This window comes from Nerophis ophidion, linkage group LG11, assembly GCF_033978795.1.
Source record: "Nerophis ophidion isolate RoL-2023_Sa linkage group LG11, RoL_Noph_v1.0, whole genome shotgun sequence".
Classification (NCBI taxonomy): Eukaryota; Metazoa; Chordata; class Actinopteri; order Syngnathiformes; family Syngnathidae; genus Nerophis; species Nerophis ophidion.
This window is the reverse complement of record NC_084621.1, coordinates 5,141,919-5,159,747: the sequence shown is the minus strand read 5'-3', so window position 1 is coordinate 5,159,747 and position 17,829 is coordinate 5,141,919. Positions and strand designations below refer to the sequence as shown.

The window sequence follows — 17,829 nt, the reverse complement described above, 5'->3', positions numbered from 1 at the left end:
GCTTTGGCTTTGCATAGTAGTTTTAACTTGCACTTACAGATGCAGCGACAAACTGTAGTTACTGACAGTGGTTTCCTGAAGTGTTCCTGAGCCCATGTGGAGATATCCTTTACACACTGATGTCGCTTTTTGATGCAGTACCGCCTGAGGGAACGAAGGTCCGTTATGTCATCGCTTTTGTTAAGTGATTTCTCCTGATTCTCTGAGCCTTTTGATGGTATTACGGACCGTAGATGGTGAAATTCCTAAATTCCTTGTAATAGACCGTTGAGAAATGTTGTTCTTAAACTGTTTGACAATTTGCTCACACATTTGTTCACAAAGTGGTGACCTTTGCCCCGTCCTTGTTTGTGAAAGACTCAGTATTTCACGGAAGCTGCTTTTATACCCAATCATGGCACCCACCTGTTCCCAGTTAGCCAGCACACCTGTGGGATGTTCCAAATAAGTGTTTGATGAGAATTCCTCAACTTTATCAGTATTTATTGCCACCTTTCCCAACTTCTTTGTCACGTGTTGCTGGCATCAAATTCTAAAGTTAATGATTATTTGCAAAAAAAAAAAAAATGTTTATCAGTTTGAACATCAAATATGTTGTCTTTGTAGCATATTCCACTGAATATGGGTTGAAAATGATTTGCAAATCATTGTATTCCGTTTATATTTACATCTAACACCCCTAACATTTGCGTGTTTCATCCACCGTTATGTAAGACGTTTCAATATTTATTATTACACAATGTACTTCTTTCTCTATTACAGTTCTTTTGATTGATTATTCTGTGTATAGGCGTACATTTAAGTGGTTACTGTGGTTGGTAGATATTACAACTCCAGATCTCCCGTCCAGAGGCAAAACCTAGTAACTCACTTCTAGCTGATTTTGAGAAAACAAAAGAAAACCAATCCATCTTGATGCTGTCTTACAAAGATCTACAAAGTCATCAAACGTAGAGATGTTTTCTTCAGCTTTCATTTTCTTGCCGATTGAGCCATGGATTGAATCTGCTCTCATGAACGTGTGCCCTTTCTCCAGATATTTTATCACAATCTCGGGTGGGCCTCATTCTGTGTTTGCACATTGGGCAAGAGTCGTGTACGGCGTCCAGTTTTTATTTAGACCTCCACAGTTATCTGCCCAAAAGAGTATGCAAGGGGAAGAATCAAGAACAATACATTTAATGAAGGTGCTTGCAACGTCCTGGGCCAATCTTCCAAATATCCCCTCTGTCAGGCTTGGGTTGTGGATGTTTGTGCTTCCTCGATGCAAATATGATGTGGGACGAGTCAGGCATGAATGTAAGTACATGGTTTATGTAATAAACAAATAAATAACAAAAAGCGCTCACAATGGAGGAAGAAACTTGGCTAAACAGTACAAACGGGGAAAAAAAAACACCTGCTCGTTGGCATGAAAGACAATTTAACAATAAACTTAAACAGCACGATGGCAAGACTAAAGACATGAAACAAAAGAGTGCACTGTGGCATAAATACATAAACTTACACGGCATGGAACTGTGGACAGAGACGTGAAAGTTTGAACAGCATGGAAGGGGATGTAAAGGGGATGTAAAGGCGACGCATTGAACGGTCAGAGAGACGCGACTGGCTCGGAAATGCGAAACATTCTAGAATGAATATTCATAAAAGCTTTTAAAAGTGGCACCGTAGTTTTCTGCTTTATCCATAATGGAGCTTATCTATTCTCCCGTCCAAAGGCAAAACCTAGTAAATCACGTCTAGCTGATTTTGAGAAAACAAAGGAAAACCAATCCATCTCGATGCTGTCTTACAAAGATCTACAAAGTCATCAAACGTATAGAATGTTTTCTTCAGCTTTCATTTTCTTGCCGATTGAGCCATGGATTGAATCTGCTCTCATGAACGTGTGCCCTTTCTCCAGATATTTGATCACAATCTCGGGTGGGCCCCATTCTGTGTTTGCACATTGGGCAAGAGCCGTGTACAGCGTCCAGTTTTTATTTGGACCTCCACAGTTATCTGCCCAAAAGAGTATGCAAGGGGAAGAATCAAGAAAAATACATTTAATGAAGGTGCTTACAACGTCCTGGGCCGATCTTCCAAATATCCCCTGGTGCCATGATATCACATAATCAGGTTGACCGTCGGCCCCCATTCGTGCAAATGTCTCATTAAAGACAATAAGGCGACTGACAAAGAAGCTCCGATCGGTCCCTTGAGATACTAGGTTTTTCTGTTGTATCTACGCGGTTATGTGGTAGTTGCGCGTAACAGCTTACTTACGGAACAAATTACAATATCGCATACACTAATGTAAAGCATATCACCTAGGAACTCCAAAATTATTATCAGCTCAGTTTTGACCAAAATTGAGTTACTGGGTTTTGCCTTTGGACGGGCGAGATGTCAAGCTCAGTGTGCAGGTGTGTGCTTGCAAACTCCAGTTTTATATATTTTTCAAAAGGTCTTTATCTTGCATTCTAATTAATATTTATCAGACCAAAGTTGGTTTAAAAAAAAAAACTGTAAAAATGTTCATTCATTTACTCACTGGGTATTTAACTGCATTCCTGTTTTTGGCTTCAAGTCACTGATTTGTTTCCATTTCTTTTTTTGTCTGCTTCTAGCTATTTGAGCTGCTTGGCCCAGAAGGTCTCGACATGATCTCTACCCTCCTGCAGCAAAGACCAGCTATTGTTGACTCTCTGCTAAACATGCCACCTCCTGCTCAGTCACATTTGGGCTATTTACATGGTAAAGCAGTTTTTCTTCCTTTCATATTGCCGTAGCAACCACTATGGGTTCCCCTTTCCTTCTACAAAAATGGACATTCTACTTCCAAAAAAATTCCAGAAATGTGTCTGCTCGTTGCACTTTGCCAAACATTTTCCCAACTCTGGCCTGACGGTTCTCACAGTCGTACTGCCAATAACTCACAGATGGCACACTAACAGACAAAAACACAGTGTGTCTGTGTATAGCTAATATGCCTGAAGGTTTTATTGACAATGAAACTAAGGATATTTTTAAAAATATTGTCAACTGGTATATTTTTTGAAAGAACCACATTTACCCCCCCGAAAATAGAGAATTTTAATTTGTCCCATATTAATAACTAGGCCTGGATCGATAACAAATTTTGCTGGACAATTTATTGTCCCACATTGCTGATAAAAGTATGTTATCAACAACATTATTTTTAGACCAAATTAAGCACAAATGTAATCATATTATAGAATAATTATTCAAACAACCCTTTTAAATGCAATAAACTTTTGTTTACCATTGTAACTGCAAGGGCAAAAACGTTGTTATCCTACAAGTCCTAAAAAGAAACTAACAATGACAAAGTTAACTATCAATCTTTGTTACAAAAAAATTAAATAAATAAAAATTTCACATCTTGAAGTCCTCAAATAGAAAAAATTGGTCCTGTGTCCTTTATTTTTATTTATTTATTTATTCATTTTTGGCCCTCACTTTCCAAGAAATTGAGCATACCGTATTTTTCGGAGTATAAGTCACACCGGCCGAAAATTCGTAAAAAAGAAGGAAAAAAACATATATAAGTCGCACTGGAGTATAAGTCGCATTTTTAGGGGAAATTCATTTGATAAAACCCAACACCAAGAATAAACATTTGAAAGGTAATTTAAAATAAAAAAAGAATAGTGGAAAGGCTGAATAAGTGTACGTTATATGAGGCATAAATAAGCAACTGAGAAGGTGCCTGCTATGTTAACATAACATATTATGGTAAGAGTCATTTTAATAACTATAACATATAGAACATGCTATATTTTTACCAGACAATCTGTCACGCCTAACCGCTAAATCCCATAAAATCTTATACGTCTAGTCTCTTACGTGAATGAGCTAAATAATATTATTTGATATTTTCCGGTAGTGTGTTAAGAATTTCACACATAAGTCGCTCCTGAATATAAGTCGCAAACTATGAAAAAAAACTGCGACTTATAGTCCGAAAAATACGGTACTTGCCCGTCTGTCCATGTTTATGGGCTCATCTTGGTCATCCAATTGTAATTAATCATTTAAAGCTGAACCGAACGTTTGGTTTCGTAATAATATTCTTTATTCCTAATTTTGTTACTTTACGGCACTTCTGACTTGCGGCGAGCAAGACTCGCTCTCTGCGCATCCTGTGTGTGTGTAAGCTAACGATCCAGCGTTCACCCACCGAGGCAAAGCTTGTGGAAGACTGACAAAAGGGGTGCACACTTTTCATTTAATTATGCTATTAAAAAAACGCCCCCAGGTATGGACAGCGATGCGCGGAGTGAACCCTCTTGCACCCTTTTTGAAAACGAGAAAAAAAGAAAACAAACTAGCGCATATATGGCAAATTATCCACCCAAAGTCATCTATCCCATTTTCATTTATTGTTGTGACTAATTGATTTATTGATTTATCAGCCCAGTAATATTATTAACTCTGAAATCCTCCTCCAGATGCTGGCCGAAAAGGCACTGATGATGTTTCACGGCCTACCTATGGCTGCCAAGTGACCGTCCAGTCGGAACAAGAAAAACAGTTGATGAAGATATTCCGCAGGGAGGAGAAGAGAGAGAGGAAGAAGGGGAAAGGAACAGATGATGTGGAATGCTCTGATGCTCCCCTGAACTTTGACCCCAGAGAGATGAGAGCCCAGCGGTACATTAGCTATCAAGTCTTGCTCTTGTTTTGTCTTTTTCTCTTCAGTTGTCTGGGCTCTCCATTCTGCTTTCTGTGTGCTCTTACGAAAACTGACAAGCTTCAGTATTTTTATTGGCTTTACGTAAATTGTATCCGAGAGTTTAGTTCATGAAATATATTTTATTTGTAGGCATAAGACAAATGAACTGCAGTATTATGTCGTAGGTTGTCAAAGAGGCACACTACGCCGTTTTATAGGGATGTGAGTCTTACAACAAGTCATTATTCAATTAAATTCCGATTCTTAGGGTGACGATTTGATTTTGAATTGATTGTCGATTCAACGCGGATCTCGCTATTTAGTATATACCAGTAATTATAATAAAACCTCTTTAAAACCAGTTATAAACTGTATGCTGTATGGCATGCAGCTAATAAGCGTAGCCTAAAACATATTTTTTTAAATCGATTCTAATCCTAACACTGCATACTAGGGGTGTAACGGTACACAAAAATTTCAGTTCAGTACGTACCTCGGTCTAGAGGTCACGGTTCAGTTCATTTTCGGTACAGTAAGAAAACAACAAAATATACATTTTTTGGTTATTTATTTACCAAATTTGTAAACAATGACTTTATCCTTTTAACATTGGGAACACTATAATAATTTTGCCCACTATAATCGACATTAAACTGCCTCAAGTTGTTGCTTTGATTAAGTAAAATGACAAAACCTGTGCAACATTAAACAGTTTCAAGTCAACTCATCATGCTTAATTTATTACAGCATTTGGGAAGCCTGTAGTTGACTTTTATTATGTAAATGTTATATTTTTATCAACATGTGATAGCAGGGACCCTGCCAGTCAAAAGTAGGCTGCTACATTACTAATGATTAATGTAACTACTGCTGAAAAAAATAGTACAATAGCAATAGGAGAGACTATTCATCCCTGAACACCATGGAGTTCACGTGGAATAAAAGACAGACAGGGCTTTGCTGCCCCAACACACACACATGCATGCACGCGCACACACACACAGCAGAATGAGCTAACGTTACGCTAAAAGCTAATTAGCCTTCACCTCAAGCCAGAACTGCGAGCAAGCTGAGCTGCAGTTTAAGTTTAGAAGGTCAACGGGCTCATAGTGATGTTAGTAATAGTTGTGACTAGGAGGTGTTTTTTATAATTTGGGGAGAGTACGCTGTCCGCTGCTCCCCTGCTCAACATATATCTGCTCGATGCTGAAGCATTAACTTCATGCGCTCTGAGTACGCACTGCTGATTGGCTGTTACATCTCTCTGAATACACACTGCTGATGGTTGTGTGGGTGGGTCAATGCTGGGTGCTGACACAGAGGCAGAAAGCAGAGCAGCTTGTGAAGACTTTTGCTCACAAACTCGTTCGTTACACCCGCGTGCCGAACCAAAACCCCCGTACCGAAACGGTTCAATAAAAATACACGTACCGTTACACCCCTACTGCATACATTAAGGGCAACGGTAGCACCCAAATCTCCTCACGAGGATTGATAAATTGTTTCAATATTTTTGATTCGATTCATTTATTGGCCAAGTATGTTTAACACACGATGAATCTGACTTAGTGGGATGTGTTCTCCTTGTTCAATGCAAGAAACGAAGAAAAACGCATTGACAATGACAGAGCACAGGACTGTTATTAAAAATCTCTGAGACAGCACAGTACAGTTAATAGGAATCAAGATTTGGATGTGAATAGCAAGAATGTGTTTACACATCAATGCCTTCTTCATCTAAGTCAGGAGTGCCCCAGTTATTTGCCTTCTATAGTCAAAGTGATAATGTACCAACAGGTCTTAGGCCAAACGTTATGAATGACACACAAATAGCTATCAGTAACAATGATAGATGGCAACTGGTTTGTCAACTTGTAAGTCTTGCGAACATGCCGTCAATGATTGTGTGAGTATAAAGGGTGTCCCAAACTTTTTCACTTCCGATACAATACTGATATTAATCCGATCCAATATCTGCAAGAATCCGACATAATCTATATTATTTAGTAGTGTGGAATGTTAGAAAAGGTTCGATCCAGGGAAATTAGTCAAACAGAGAACAATAGTGGGAATGCCATGAATTGATTAACGTGGACCCCGATTTATACAAGTTGAAAAACTTATTCGGGTGTTATCGTTTAATGGTCAATTGTACGGAATATGTACTGAACTGTGCAATTTACTAATAAAAGTTTCAATCAAGAAATCAGTCAACGGGTATGAAAAACACTAACCTATTTGTTATTATCTGTCAGGAATGGACTTATGCTGTCTTTAAGTCGAAGTGGAGCGGTAATTGTTTTTTGTGACACCTCGTGATCACAAAAAGTTATGAAGTTAAGGTCATGACACAGCCAGTTGAATGATGCAGACGCGTTTGTTACTGGATACATTCTAATATGCTCCCGCCTTGGAGACTTTGTATATATAAGTAATGTGCAACTATAAGTATTTGAAACTTCTGTTTTATTGACAAATGTGCTGTTTTAAATGTTCAATAATTATTACGTTAATCTAGCTTGTGTGCTTAGCTGTTGTGTAGCTGCTAGCTCCTAGTAGCCTATAGCAGTGGTTCTCAAATGGGGTACTTGAAGCTATGCCAAGGGGTACATGAGATTTTTCACAAATATTCCAAAAAGAGCAACAATTCAAAAATCTTTTATAAATATGTTTATTGAATAATACTTAAACTAAATATAAATGAAATTTCATAAACTGCGAAAAGAAATACAACAATTTAGCTGTCAGTGTTGACAGCTAATTTTTTTTGTGGACATGTTCCATAAATATTGATGTTAAAGATGTCTTTTTTTGTGAAGAAATGTTTAGAATGAAGTTCATGAATCCAGATGGATCTCTATTACAATCCCCAAAGAGGGCACTTTAAGTTGATGATTACTTCTATGTGTAGAAATCTTTATTTATAATTGAATCACATGTTTATTTTTCAACAAGTTTTTAGTTATTTTTATAAAAATTTTTCCAAATAGTTCAAGAAAGACCACTACAAATGAGCAATATTTTGCACTGTTATACAATTTAATAAATCAGAAACTGATGACATAGTGCTTTACTCCTTTATCTCTTTTTTTCAACCAAAAATGCTTTGCTCTGATTAGGGGGTACTTGAATTAAAAAAAAATGTTTCTAGGGGGTACATCACTGAAAAAAGGTTGAGAACCACTGGCCTATAGCCTAGCCTAGCATGTTTACCTTTTGTAAATGACTTGACTAAAATAGAATAACTTGAGTGTTTATTGGAGGACATTTAGATGTTAACTTGCTGTCCAGCTTTGCACAAGTAAACATGTTGCAGGACTGCTGGTAGTAAAACTAATATTGAAAAGTTTAGATGCAAGCCAATATAATCCGATATTTGTTTTTTTATGCTGATATAGGACCAATATGTGATATCAATATTGACCACTAATAATTTTAAAAGGTCAGCATTACATATGGAAGCCTCCCTTTGGCGGGCTTAATCGAACAACTCATCAGGCCAAATTTGGCACCACTGATTGAGATGATTGGTCAGAAAATGGATGAAGATGTTTTTAAAAAATGGTCCTGTCTCTGTCCTCCTAGCTCAGGGGTGTCAAACTCAAATACAGAGTGGGCCAAAATTTTAAACGGAACAAAACCGCGGGCCAAGTTTGAACAAATTAACCCTTTAATAGTCACCCAAAACAAGTTTTGCATTAAATATTGAACAAGCAAGGCTTATATAACTTAAGTGACATGCAAAATCCAGTTTCAAATAATAATAATCATTAACAAAAATATCAATGGCATATCAAATAAAATTTAAATAAAAATGTTATGCCTTTTTTTCTATTTGCAATCTTCTGAGGTAAATATCCAATTTTTTCCACAGGCTAATAATACCTTTGAAAATAAAATATCAATAATGAATGAACCGAACATTCAAGCTTTGAAGTAGCAAGAGAAAATGCATGAATAAAACGTTAATTATTAGTCAGTTTGCTGGAAGTTTCCCAGAAGAGTTAGTGCTGCAAGGGGTTCTGGGTATTTGTTCTGTTGTGTTACGGCGCGGATGTTCTCCCGAAATGTTTGTCATTCTTGTTTGGTGTGGGTTGACAGTGTGGTGCGTATTTGTAAAAGTGCTAAAGTTGTTTATACGGCCACCCTCAGTGTGACCTGTATGGCTGTTGACCAAGTATGCCTTGCATTCACTTGTGCGTGTGTGTGTGTGTGTGTGTAAAAGCCACAAATATTATGTGACACGCTGTTAGTATGGAGGAAAAGCGGACGTGAACGACAGGTTGTAGAGAACGCTAAAAGCAGTGCCTTAAATGCACGCCCCCAATATAGTTGTCCAGGTGGAAATCGGTAGAAATTCGGGGAATGGTTGCCCCGGGAGATTTTCGGGAGGGGCACTGAACTCCGGGAGTCTACCGGGAAAATGAGGAGGGTTGGCAAGTATGAATATTAGCGGTGAATGCGGTGTTACAGCGGCACCGACGCTTTACAACACCGGCGGGCCAGCTCTAATGCTAAATTGATATTGCCTCAAGGGCCAAATTAAATTACACGGCGGGCCAGAATTGGCCCGCGGGCCAGAGTTTGACACCCATGTCCTAGCTCGTTCATACCAAGTTGTTTCTTATTAAATGCTTTAATGACACTTACAGTTGTTTAAAGCATGTTAAATTGTGTTTTGTTTTTCATACAGGGAGCATGCTCTGTTGACTGCCCGCCAGGAACCTTTGCTTTGTAGAGAGAGAGTGTATGAACGGATCAAATACCCAAATGTCTATGACAGCTACGCTGAGGCCGCAAAGACACCTGCCTTTGTCGGAGGCGCTCGGGTAAGCAATAATGAATGTTTGTGCCTATGTATAAGTTTATTATGCAGTGTTTCATGTAATTGACAATGAAATGAGTAAAAACAAAAATTGATTAATGTTGTTTTTTTGGTCCGATTTTAAATAGTTGAAAGCTTCTGTAATCTAATTTTTACTTTTGTAATTTATTTAAAGTGTGTGATCATCCGTGGTGGTAAAATAACACTTTTACCTTGTTTAAATGTTTAAAATGTTGATTTTTAGCATTATAGGCCATACATTAATAACATTTTACACACAAACCTTTGATAGTTGTACCACGTTGAAAAGCCAATCATCCATAATGTTTGAGAAATATCCATCCATCCATCCATCCATCATCCTCCGCTTATCCGAGGCCGGGTCGCGGGGACAGCAGCCTAAGCAGGGAAGCCCAGACTTCCCTCTCTCCAGCCATTTCGTCTAGCTCTTCCCGGGGGATCCCGAGGCGTTCCCAGGCCAGCCGGGAGACATAGTCTTGAGGAATACTTAATTTCAATCATTGAGTTGAGTGAATGGGAAATGTGCATAATCCACACTCTACATAGCCTTTACTTTTATCTTTCTTGCACATTTTAAACCATTTTTGAAACATTTTATATTTATGTATTTTCATTTTTTACCTTTTTGTTAAACCATAAATAAGCATATTTACACCGTAAGAGGATCGGTTTCAGTCTCATTGTGTATCGTGACTTTAAGAGGCCATCCATCCATTTTCTACCCCTTGTCTCTCTCGGGGTGACGGGGGTGGCTGGAGCCTATCCCAGCTGCATTCAGGCGGAAGGTGGCGTACACCCTGGACAAGTCACTACCTCATCTCAGGGCCAACACAGATAGACAGACAACAATCACACTCACATAAACACACTAAGGCCAATTGACTGATACCAATCAACCTATCTGGAGGCGGGAGAAAGCCGGAGTACCCAAAGGGAACCCACTCAGTCATGGGAACAACATGTAAACTCCACACAGAAAGACCCCGAGCCCAGGGATCGAACCCAGGACTTTCTTATTTTATTTTATTCCAAAACATGTTAGACGTTGCGTTACTAATCTGGGTCTGAGCATGTTATTAACTATGGATGTAAATAACTAGATTTGTCAGAATGTTTCTGTATTTGAATTTGTGTACATGAAGTTTTTGGTGTATTCCTTATTATATTTAACAAACCCCAATACTATAATACGAACGATTATTTACCATACATTTTATATGTTGCTTCTAGATGCTGCTTCCTGAGGGAATCCGCAGAAATAATGTCAAAATGTATGAAGAAGTGGAAATCCCACCCAATGAGCCCCAACCTATTGGATTTGAAGAGAAACCCATCTACATCTCTCAACTGGATGAGGTAAGAGAAATGGAACTCTTTAGTTTTTACCCTTGTTTAACACAAGTAAGTGGTTCCGGTGAAGACATTTCTGTGAAGTAGGAATTGTTAATTATAAATCAAATATTTTCTTAGCGCAATTTTGAGTTTTGAGGTTAGTTTTTTTCATCAGATCGCAATTTTTGCCAGACCTGATGTGTGTGTCTAGTTTGGTGAGTTTAGAAGCATTTTAAGGGGGTCAAATAACAGCTCAGAGGCAAAAATGACATATTTTTAGGAGACTTTGCGCAGGGGTTCTTTGAAGGGTCATAAAATCAAAACCTGAGAACTTATCAAAACTCTGTTAATCAGAAGGGTTCAATCTCTCTCCTGTGCGAGTTTGAAGCCAAAACGACAAACGCACTCAGAGGAGATAATGTTTGAAGAAAGGTGACCGGTTTTTACAAAACTTTTGTTTTGAAGGGGGGATTGCAAACTTCCTGTTGATTTTTGTTGGGGTTTGTCAATCTATGAAATGTAGGTCTAAGTGAGACCTACATAGAGGTTTTTGTTTCATGTCTCTCTGACATTCTTACCGGAAGTTACAAGCAATTTTGTCTGTGTTTTCTTCCTAGGAGCAATTTTTTCAGTGTTTTATTCAAAAATAGCGCTAGGGCGCAATTTTGAGTTTTGGAGTTTGTTTTTTTCATTAGATCGCAATCAAGTAGGCTATTCCATTTATTACCATAAACCCAGACTTTCCCTCATGCCATGATGGTTTGACCCTTCCTGGCGGTGCCACACAGCACCAACTGTCAATCAACTATCGATGTAGAAAACAATGTAGGCTTTGCCAAACCAGAGCTGGTTTGGCCAGTTTTTTTCAACCAAAAATGTTTTGCTCGGATTAGGGGGTACTTGAATTAAAAAAAATGTTCACGGGGGGTACATCACTGAAAAAAGGTTGAGAGCCACTGATATAGGACATATACTTTACTGACTTTAGGTGCCAGGGTCTCATCTCAGGGCCATCACTACTGTACTGTACTTGTAATCTTTTTAATTCATTTAGCCATTTTCATGCTTAAAAATAATTTGGTAAAAAAACAAGTAGGAAAAACCAACAAAAACAGAATAGATTTGTTAGACCCACCATAAGACGTCCTAAATGTGCCTACTTTTGATACCTGGGGGCCATTTGCAAATATTTAATTCCAAAAGTACTATGCCAAAAATGCACACATAATGTGGAATAAAAGAGTTAATATACAGTGGGGCAAAAAAGTATTTAGTCAGCCACCGATTGTGCAAGTTCTCCCACTTAAAATGATGACAGAGGTCTGTAATTTTCATCATAGGTACACTTCAACTGTGAGAGATAGAATGTGAAAAAAAATCCAGGAATTTTAAAGAATTTATTTGTAAATTATGGTGGAAAATAAGTATTTGGTCAACCATTCAAAGCTCTCACTGATGGAAGGAGGTTTTGGCTCAAAATCTCACGATACATGGCCCCATTCATTCTTTCCTTAACACGGATCAATCGTCCTGTCCCCTTAGCAGAAAAACAGCCCCAAAGCATGATGTTTCCACCCCCATGCTTCACAGTAGGTTTGGTGTTCTTGGGATGCAACTCAGTATTCTTCTTCCTCCAAACACGACTCGTTGAGTTTATACCAAAATGGATACATGGATGATACAGCAGAGGATTGGGAGAATGTCATGAGGTCAGATGAAACCAAAATAGAACTTTTTGGTATAAACTCAACTCGTCGTGTTTGGAGGAAGAAGAATACGGAGCTGCATCCCAAGAACACCATACCTACTGTATCAATCCTTTAAGATAAAGAAGGAGCTCAGTCAGAAGGCAAAGCTCTCAATTTACCGGTCGATCTACGTTCCAATCCTCACCTATGGTCATGAGCTTTGGGTTATGACAGAAAGCACAAGATCATGCGCATAAGCGGCCGAAATAAGTTTCCTCATCAGGTGGCAGGGCTCTTCCTTAGAGATGGGGTGAGAAACTCTGTCATCCGAGAAGAGTTCAAAGTAAAGCCGCTGCTCCTTCACATCAAGATGGGGTGGGTTAGGGCATCTGGTCAGGATGCCACCCGGGCGCCTCCCTGGGGAGGTGTTTAGGGCATGTCCGGCCGGTGGGAGGCCACGGGGAAGACCCAGGACACGTTGGGAAGATAATATCTCCTCCTCTTTGCTGGCCTGGGAACGCCTTGGAATCCCCCGGCACGAGGTGGCTGGGTAGAGAGAAGTCTGGGCTTCTCGGCTTAGGCTGCTGCCCCCCGACCCTTCCTCGGATAAGCGAAAGAAGATAGATGGATGGATGGATGGATGGTTTACAATGAGAAAAGGAGCCTTTGATCTGCTCACCGTAACCCACCTACAACACACTATGGGTAAAATTGCCTCATTGGAGCTATTATTTTTTTAATCGTAGAGCGCAATTTTTGAATAAAACACAGAAAAAACTGCTTCTAGGAAGAAAACACTGCTTGTAACTTCCGGTAGGAATGTCGGAAAGACCTGAAACAAAAACCTCTATGTAGGTCTCACTCAGACCTACATTTTAATAATTGACATCCTTCAACAAAAATCTACAGGAAGTAAAAATTACCCCTTCAAAATAAAAGTTTTGTAAACAGCCGTCAGCTTTTTTCAAACGTTATCTCGTCCAAGCGCGTTTGTCGTTTCGGCTTCAAACTCGCACAGGAGAGAGTTTGAACCCTTCTGATTAAAAGTTATCGAAAGAGTTTTGATTACTGCTCCGGTTTTGATGTTACACGCCTTCAAAAAACCCTGTGCAAATTTTCCAAAAAAATGTCATTTTTGCCTCTTTGAGCTGTAATTCGACCCCCTTAAAATGCTTCAAAGTGCAAGTTAAAGCTCTACTATGCAAAGCGAAAGCCATTTATCAACAACATCCAGAAACGCCAATCTGTAATTTCACCCTCTTGTAATGCTTCAAAACTCACCAAATTTTACACACACATCAGGACTGGCAAAAATTGCCATCTAATAAAAAACCAAACCCTAAAAATCAAAATTGCGCTCTAGCGCGCCCTAGGAAAAAACACAGACAAAATTGCTTGTAACTTCTGTTAGAAATGTCGTAGAGACGTGAAACAAAAACCTCTATGTAGGTCTGACTTGGACCAGGGCTTGGGTCGCGGTGGCAGCAGCCAAAGGCGGACCCGACCAACGCTGCTCGTTTTTAGATATTATTGTATTTACATCCTATAGTAATTCTTTATATGATAATTATCCATCCAATATTTAATATGCACTCACATTAATAACACAACACTGACATACAGGCTGTTTTTTTATTTAAAAAATCTACATATAGTATTAGCTTTGAAAATGAAATTACCCTTTATCTTTGGTCCTCTTAAGCCATCTGAATTAGCTTTATGCAAGCAGTGGCTCTCTTCGTTAACTGCATCTTGAAAGTGCCTTCTAAAGCACGTGCACATAACACCTACTAAATGATTACTAAGGCTATGTAAGACAGTCTGAAAAATGTGACACTTTTCCTCATCTTCTATTTTGCACATTTGTCATTAATGGGCAGCTGTGATGGCTCTCTTGGTTTGGAAGCCTTTGTATGCACCTTAATAGCTCTAAGAGACCTTGAAAAGCCAAAGCTTTTAAATAAATGAGTCATGTACAAACTATTTTTCAGTTGTACTTTCATTAAAAGCCATTTAATTAACCTAAATAAATATATTATGTGTGTTATGTTTAGTGGTAAGTAGCACTCAGTTATTAGTTATTCTAATTATTCACTTCTGGACAGAAGTGTGAAAATCCAGCTGCAGTACTGTCTGCAATGTCTGCGACAGAGCCTAAAATGATTCCAGATGAATGTAGTGTAAGAGAATAAATGCCTTAGACCTACAATGCAAGGGCTGGTGAGGACAGACAGTTATACAACATTTCCTTTTTTAACATGTATTTTTTTAAACGTTCATTGTTTCACAACCAGCCTGTAGAAAGGGCTTGTGAAATACTGCTAAAAGTTTATTAATATCTGATCAGTGTTATTCTTGCAAACAGGTGGTTGTGTGTGCATCGGGTAAATTCACAGATGATAAACTAAACCCGATCAAAATACAAGTACCCAACTCAATATAAATAGCAAAACAAAGTGTCCTATTATTCCACATTGTCTGTGACCAAGGCTTGTTTTATTATAGCTATCTTACGTAGTATTAAACTTCGCAACAGCTTATTAAATAATAGGTTCTTTAATGTAGAGGAGTGTGTGTCTCCAAAACACTTCCATGATTGATTATAGTTTGTGACTCTTTTTGCTTTGAGTCTGGTATAGAATCTAATAGTGATTAATTAAAAAAAAAAAACAATATGATTTTGGGCTGTATCCTAGATAACACTGTAATTATTCAACATTTTCTCTTAGGTTGGTGGACCTATACTTTTCGTCATTGATACTACTTTAGCAGGGTTCTTCACAGATTGACAATATTCAATCTCAATTCTGTACACTTTCATTGATTGATTGATACTTTTATTTGTAGATTGCACAGTTCAATACATATTCCGTACAATTGACCACTAAATAGGGCTTCACGGTGGCAGAGGGGTTAGTGCGTCTGCCTCACAATACGAAGGTCCTGCAGTCCTGGGTTCAAATCCAGGCTCGGGATCTTTCTGTGTGGAGTTTGCATGTTCTCCCCGTGACTGCGTGGGTTCCCTCCGGGTACTCCGGCTTCCTCCCACTTCCAAAGACATGCACCTGGGGATAGGTTGATTGGCAACACTAAATTGGCCCTAGTGTGTGAATGTGAGTGTGAATGTTGTCTGTCTATCTGTGTTGGCCCTGCGATGAGGTGGCGACTTGTCCAGGGTGTACCCCGCCTTCCGCCCGATTGTAGCTGAGATAGGCGCCAGCGCCCCCCGCGACCCCGAAAGAGAATAAGCGGTAGAAAATGGATGGATGGATGACCACTAAATGGTAACACCCGAATAAGTTTTTCAACTTGTTTAAGTCGGGGTCCACGTTAATCAATTGCTACTGGAATTTAAATTTTCCTGAGGGAACTGTCCTAAAAGAATCAATAAAGTACTCTTTATCTATCTATATACATGTGGCTGTGGGCTTGTGGTCAGAAGACGTCAATATCATGTCATCATATAGTTTGCATAATTGGAGGTGATGCATATATATTCTTTAAAAATGCTAAAGAAAATATGTGTTATTAGTATTAACATAAATCTTTTGTGTATCGTTTTGCTGAATTTTATGCTGTTGCTGCTTATTGTACAATGTAAAGCAGGCTGCAATTTGTTGAACATTTTTGAAGTTCCTCGAGACTTCTCCAATTTTTTCACTGACATTTTCTTCATGAAAAACGACCGGCATTTTTTTTTCTTGTGTTGTTGGAGACTGTACTCGTGTTTGGAGACTCCTTACTTCTGTCGCTCGATGTCCGCGACAAACAGCGGAAGCTGCAGCGAGCGTCTACTGTCTCAAAACGCTCACTGACGTCACACTCATTTGACGCTGCTACTCAAACTTAACTTTTTTTACTTGAATGAGCACCACTGTCCTTTTCTAGCGTCATATCTCGGATGTATTAATGTATGTCAACATTGCAGACATGTTCAAGGCAGTGGTGTCAAGATTTTGTTTTTTCTGTGGCCAAATTTTTGGTGCGTCACTGGTTAAATAGGCATTACTACATCAAATTATAAAATACGTTACTTAAAATGTGTTTTCACCATGATCAATTACATTTAAGGGAAACCCTACCTACTTATAAAGGTTTTCGTGACGGCGTGGCGCAGTTGGGAGAGTGGCCGTGCTAGTAACCCGAGGGTCCCTGGTTCAATCCCCACCCTAGTACCAACCTCGTCACGTCAATCAATCAATGTCAATCAATCAATGTTTATTTATATAGCCCCAAATCACAAATGTCTCAAAGGACTGCACAAATCATTACGACTACAACATCCTCGGAAGAACCCACAAAAGGGCAAGGAAAACTCACACCCAGTGGGCAGGGAGAATTCACATCCAGTGGGACGCCAGTGACAATGCTGACTATGAGAAACCTTGGAGAGGACCTCAGATGTGGGCAACCCCCCCCCCTCTAGGGGACCGAAAGCAATGGATGTCGAGCGGGTCTAACATGATACTGTGAAAGTTCAATCCATAGTGGCTCCAAGACAGCAGCGAGAGTCCCGTCCACAGGAAACCATCTCAAGCGGATCAGCAGCGTAGAGATGTCCCCAACCGATACAGGCGAGCGGTCCATCCTGGGTCCCGACGAGCGGTCCATCCTGGGTCTCGACTCTGGACAGCCAGTACTTCATCCATGGTCATCGGACCGGACCCCCTCCACAAGGGAGGGGGGGACATAGGAGAAAGAAAAGAAGCGGCAGATCAACTGGTCTAAAAAGGAGGTCTATTTAAAGGCTAGAGTATACAGATGAGTTTTAAGGTGAGACTTAAATGCTTCTACTGAGGTAGCATCTCGAACTGTTACCGGGAGGGCATTCCAGAGTACTGGAGCCCGAACGGAAAACGCTCTATAGCCCGCAGACTTTTTTTGGGCTCTAGGAATCACTAATAAGCCGGAGTCTTTTGAACGCAGATTTCTTGCCGGGACATACGGTACAATACAATCGGCAAGATAGGCTGGAGCTAGACCGTGTAGTATTTTATACGTAAGTAGTAAAACCTTAAAGTCACATCTTAAGTGCACAGGAAGCCAGTGCAGGTGAGCCAGTACAGGCGTAATGTGATCAAACTTTCTTGTTCTTGTCAAAAGTCTAGCAGCCGCATTTTGTACCAACTGTAATCTTTTAACGTCGGTTGTGTCCTTGAGCAAGACACTTCACCCTTGCTCCTGATGGTTGCTGGTTAGCGCCTTGCATGACAGCTCCCTCCATGTGTGTGTGAATGGGTACATGTGGAAGTAGTGTCAAAGCGCTTTGAGTACCTTAAAAA

The 17,829-nt window shown here is 39.5% G+C and overlaps 1 protein-coding gene across 1 annotated transcript in view; it reads left to right on the top strand.

Annotated features, from left to right (window-relative positions):
* Positions 1–17,829, top strand: part of ascc3 (activating signal cointegrator 1 complex subunit 3) — a 165,214-nt gene that overhangs the window by 19,195 nt on the left and 128,190 nt on the right. The window contains exons 5-8 of the mRNA XM_061914964.1: positions 2,613–2,739; positions 4,458–4,659; positions 9,375–9,510; positions 10,758–10,883. Coding sequence (XP_061770948.1) covers positions 2,613–2,739; positions 4,458–4,659; positions 9,375–9,510; positions 10,758–10,883 — 591 coding nt within the window. The remainder of the gene's footprint in view (positions 1–2,612; positions 2,740–4,457; positions 4,660–9,374; positions 9,511–10,757; positions 10,884–17,829) is intronic.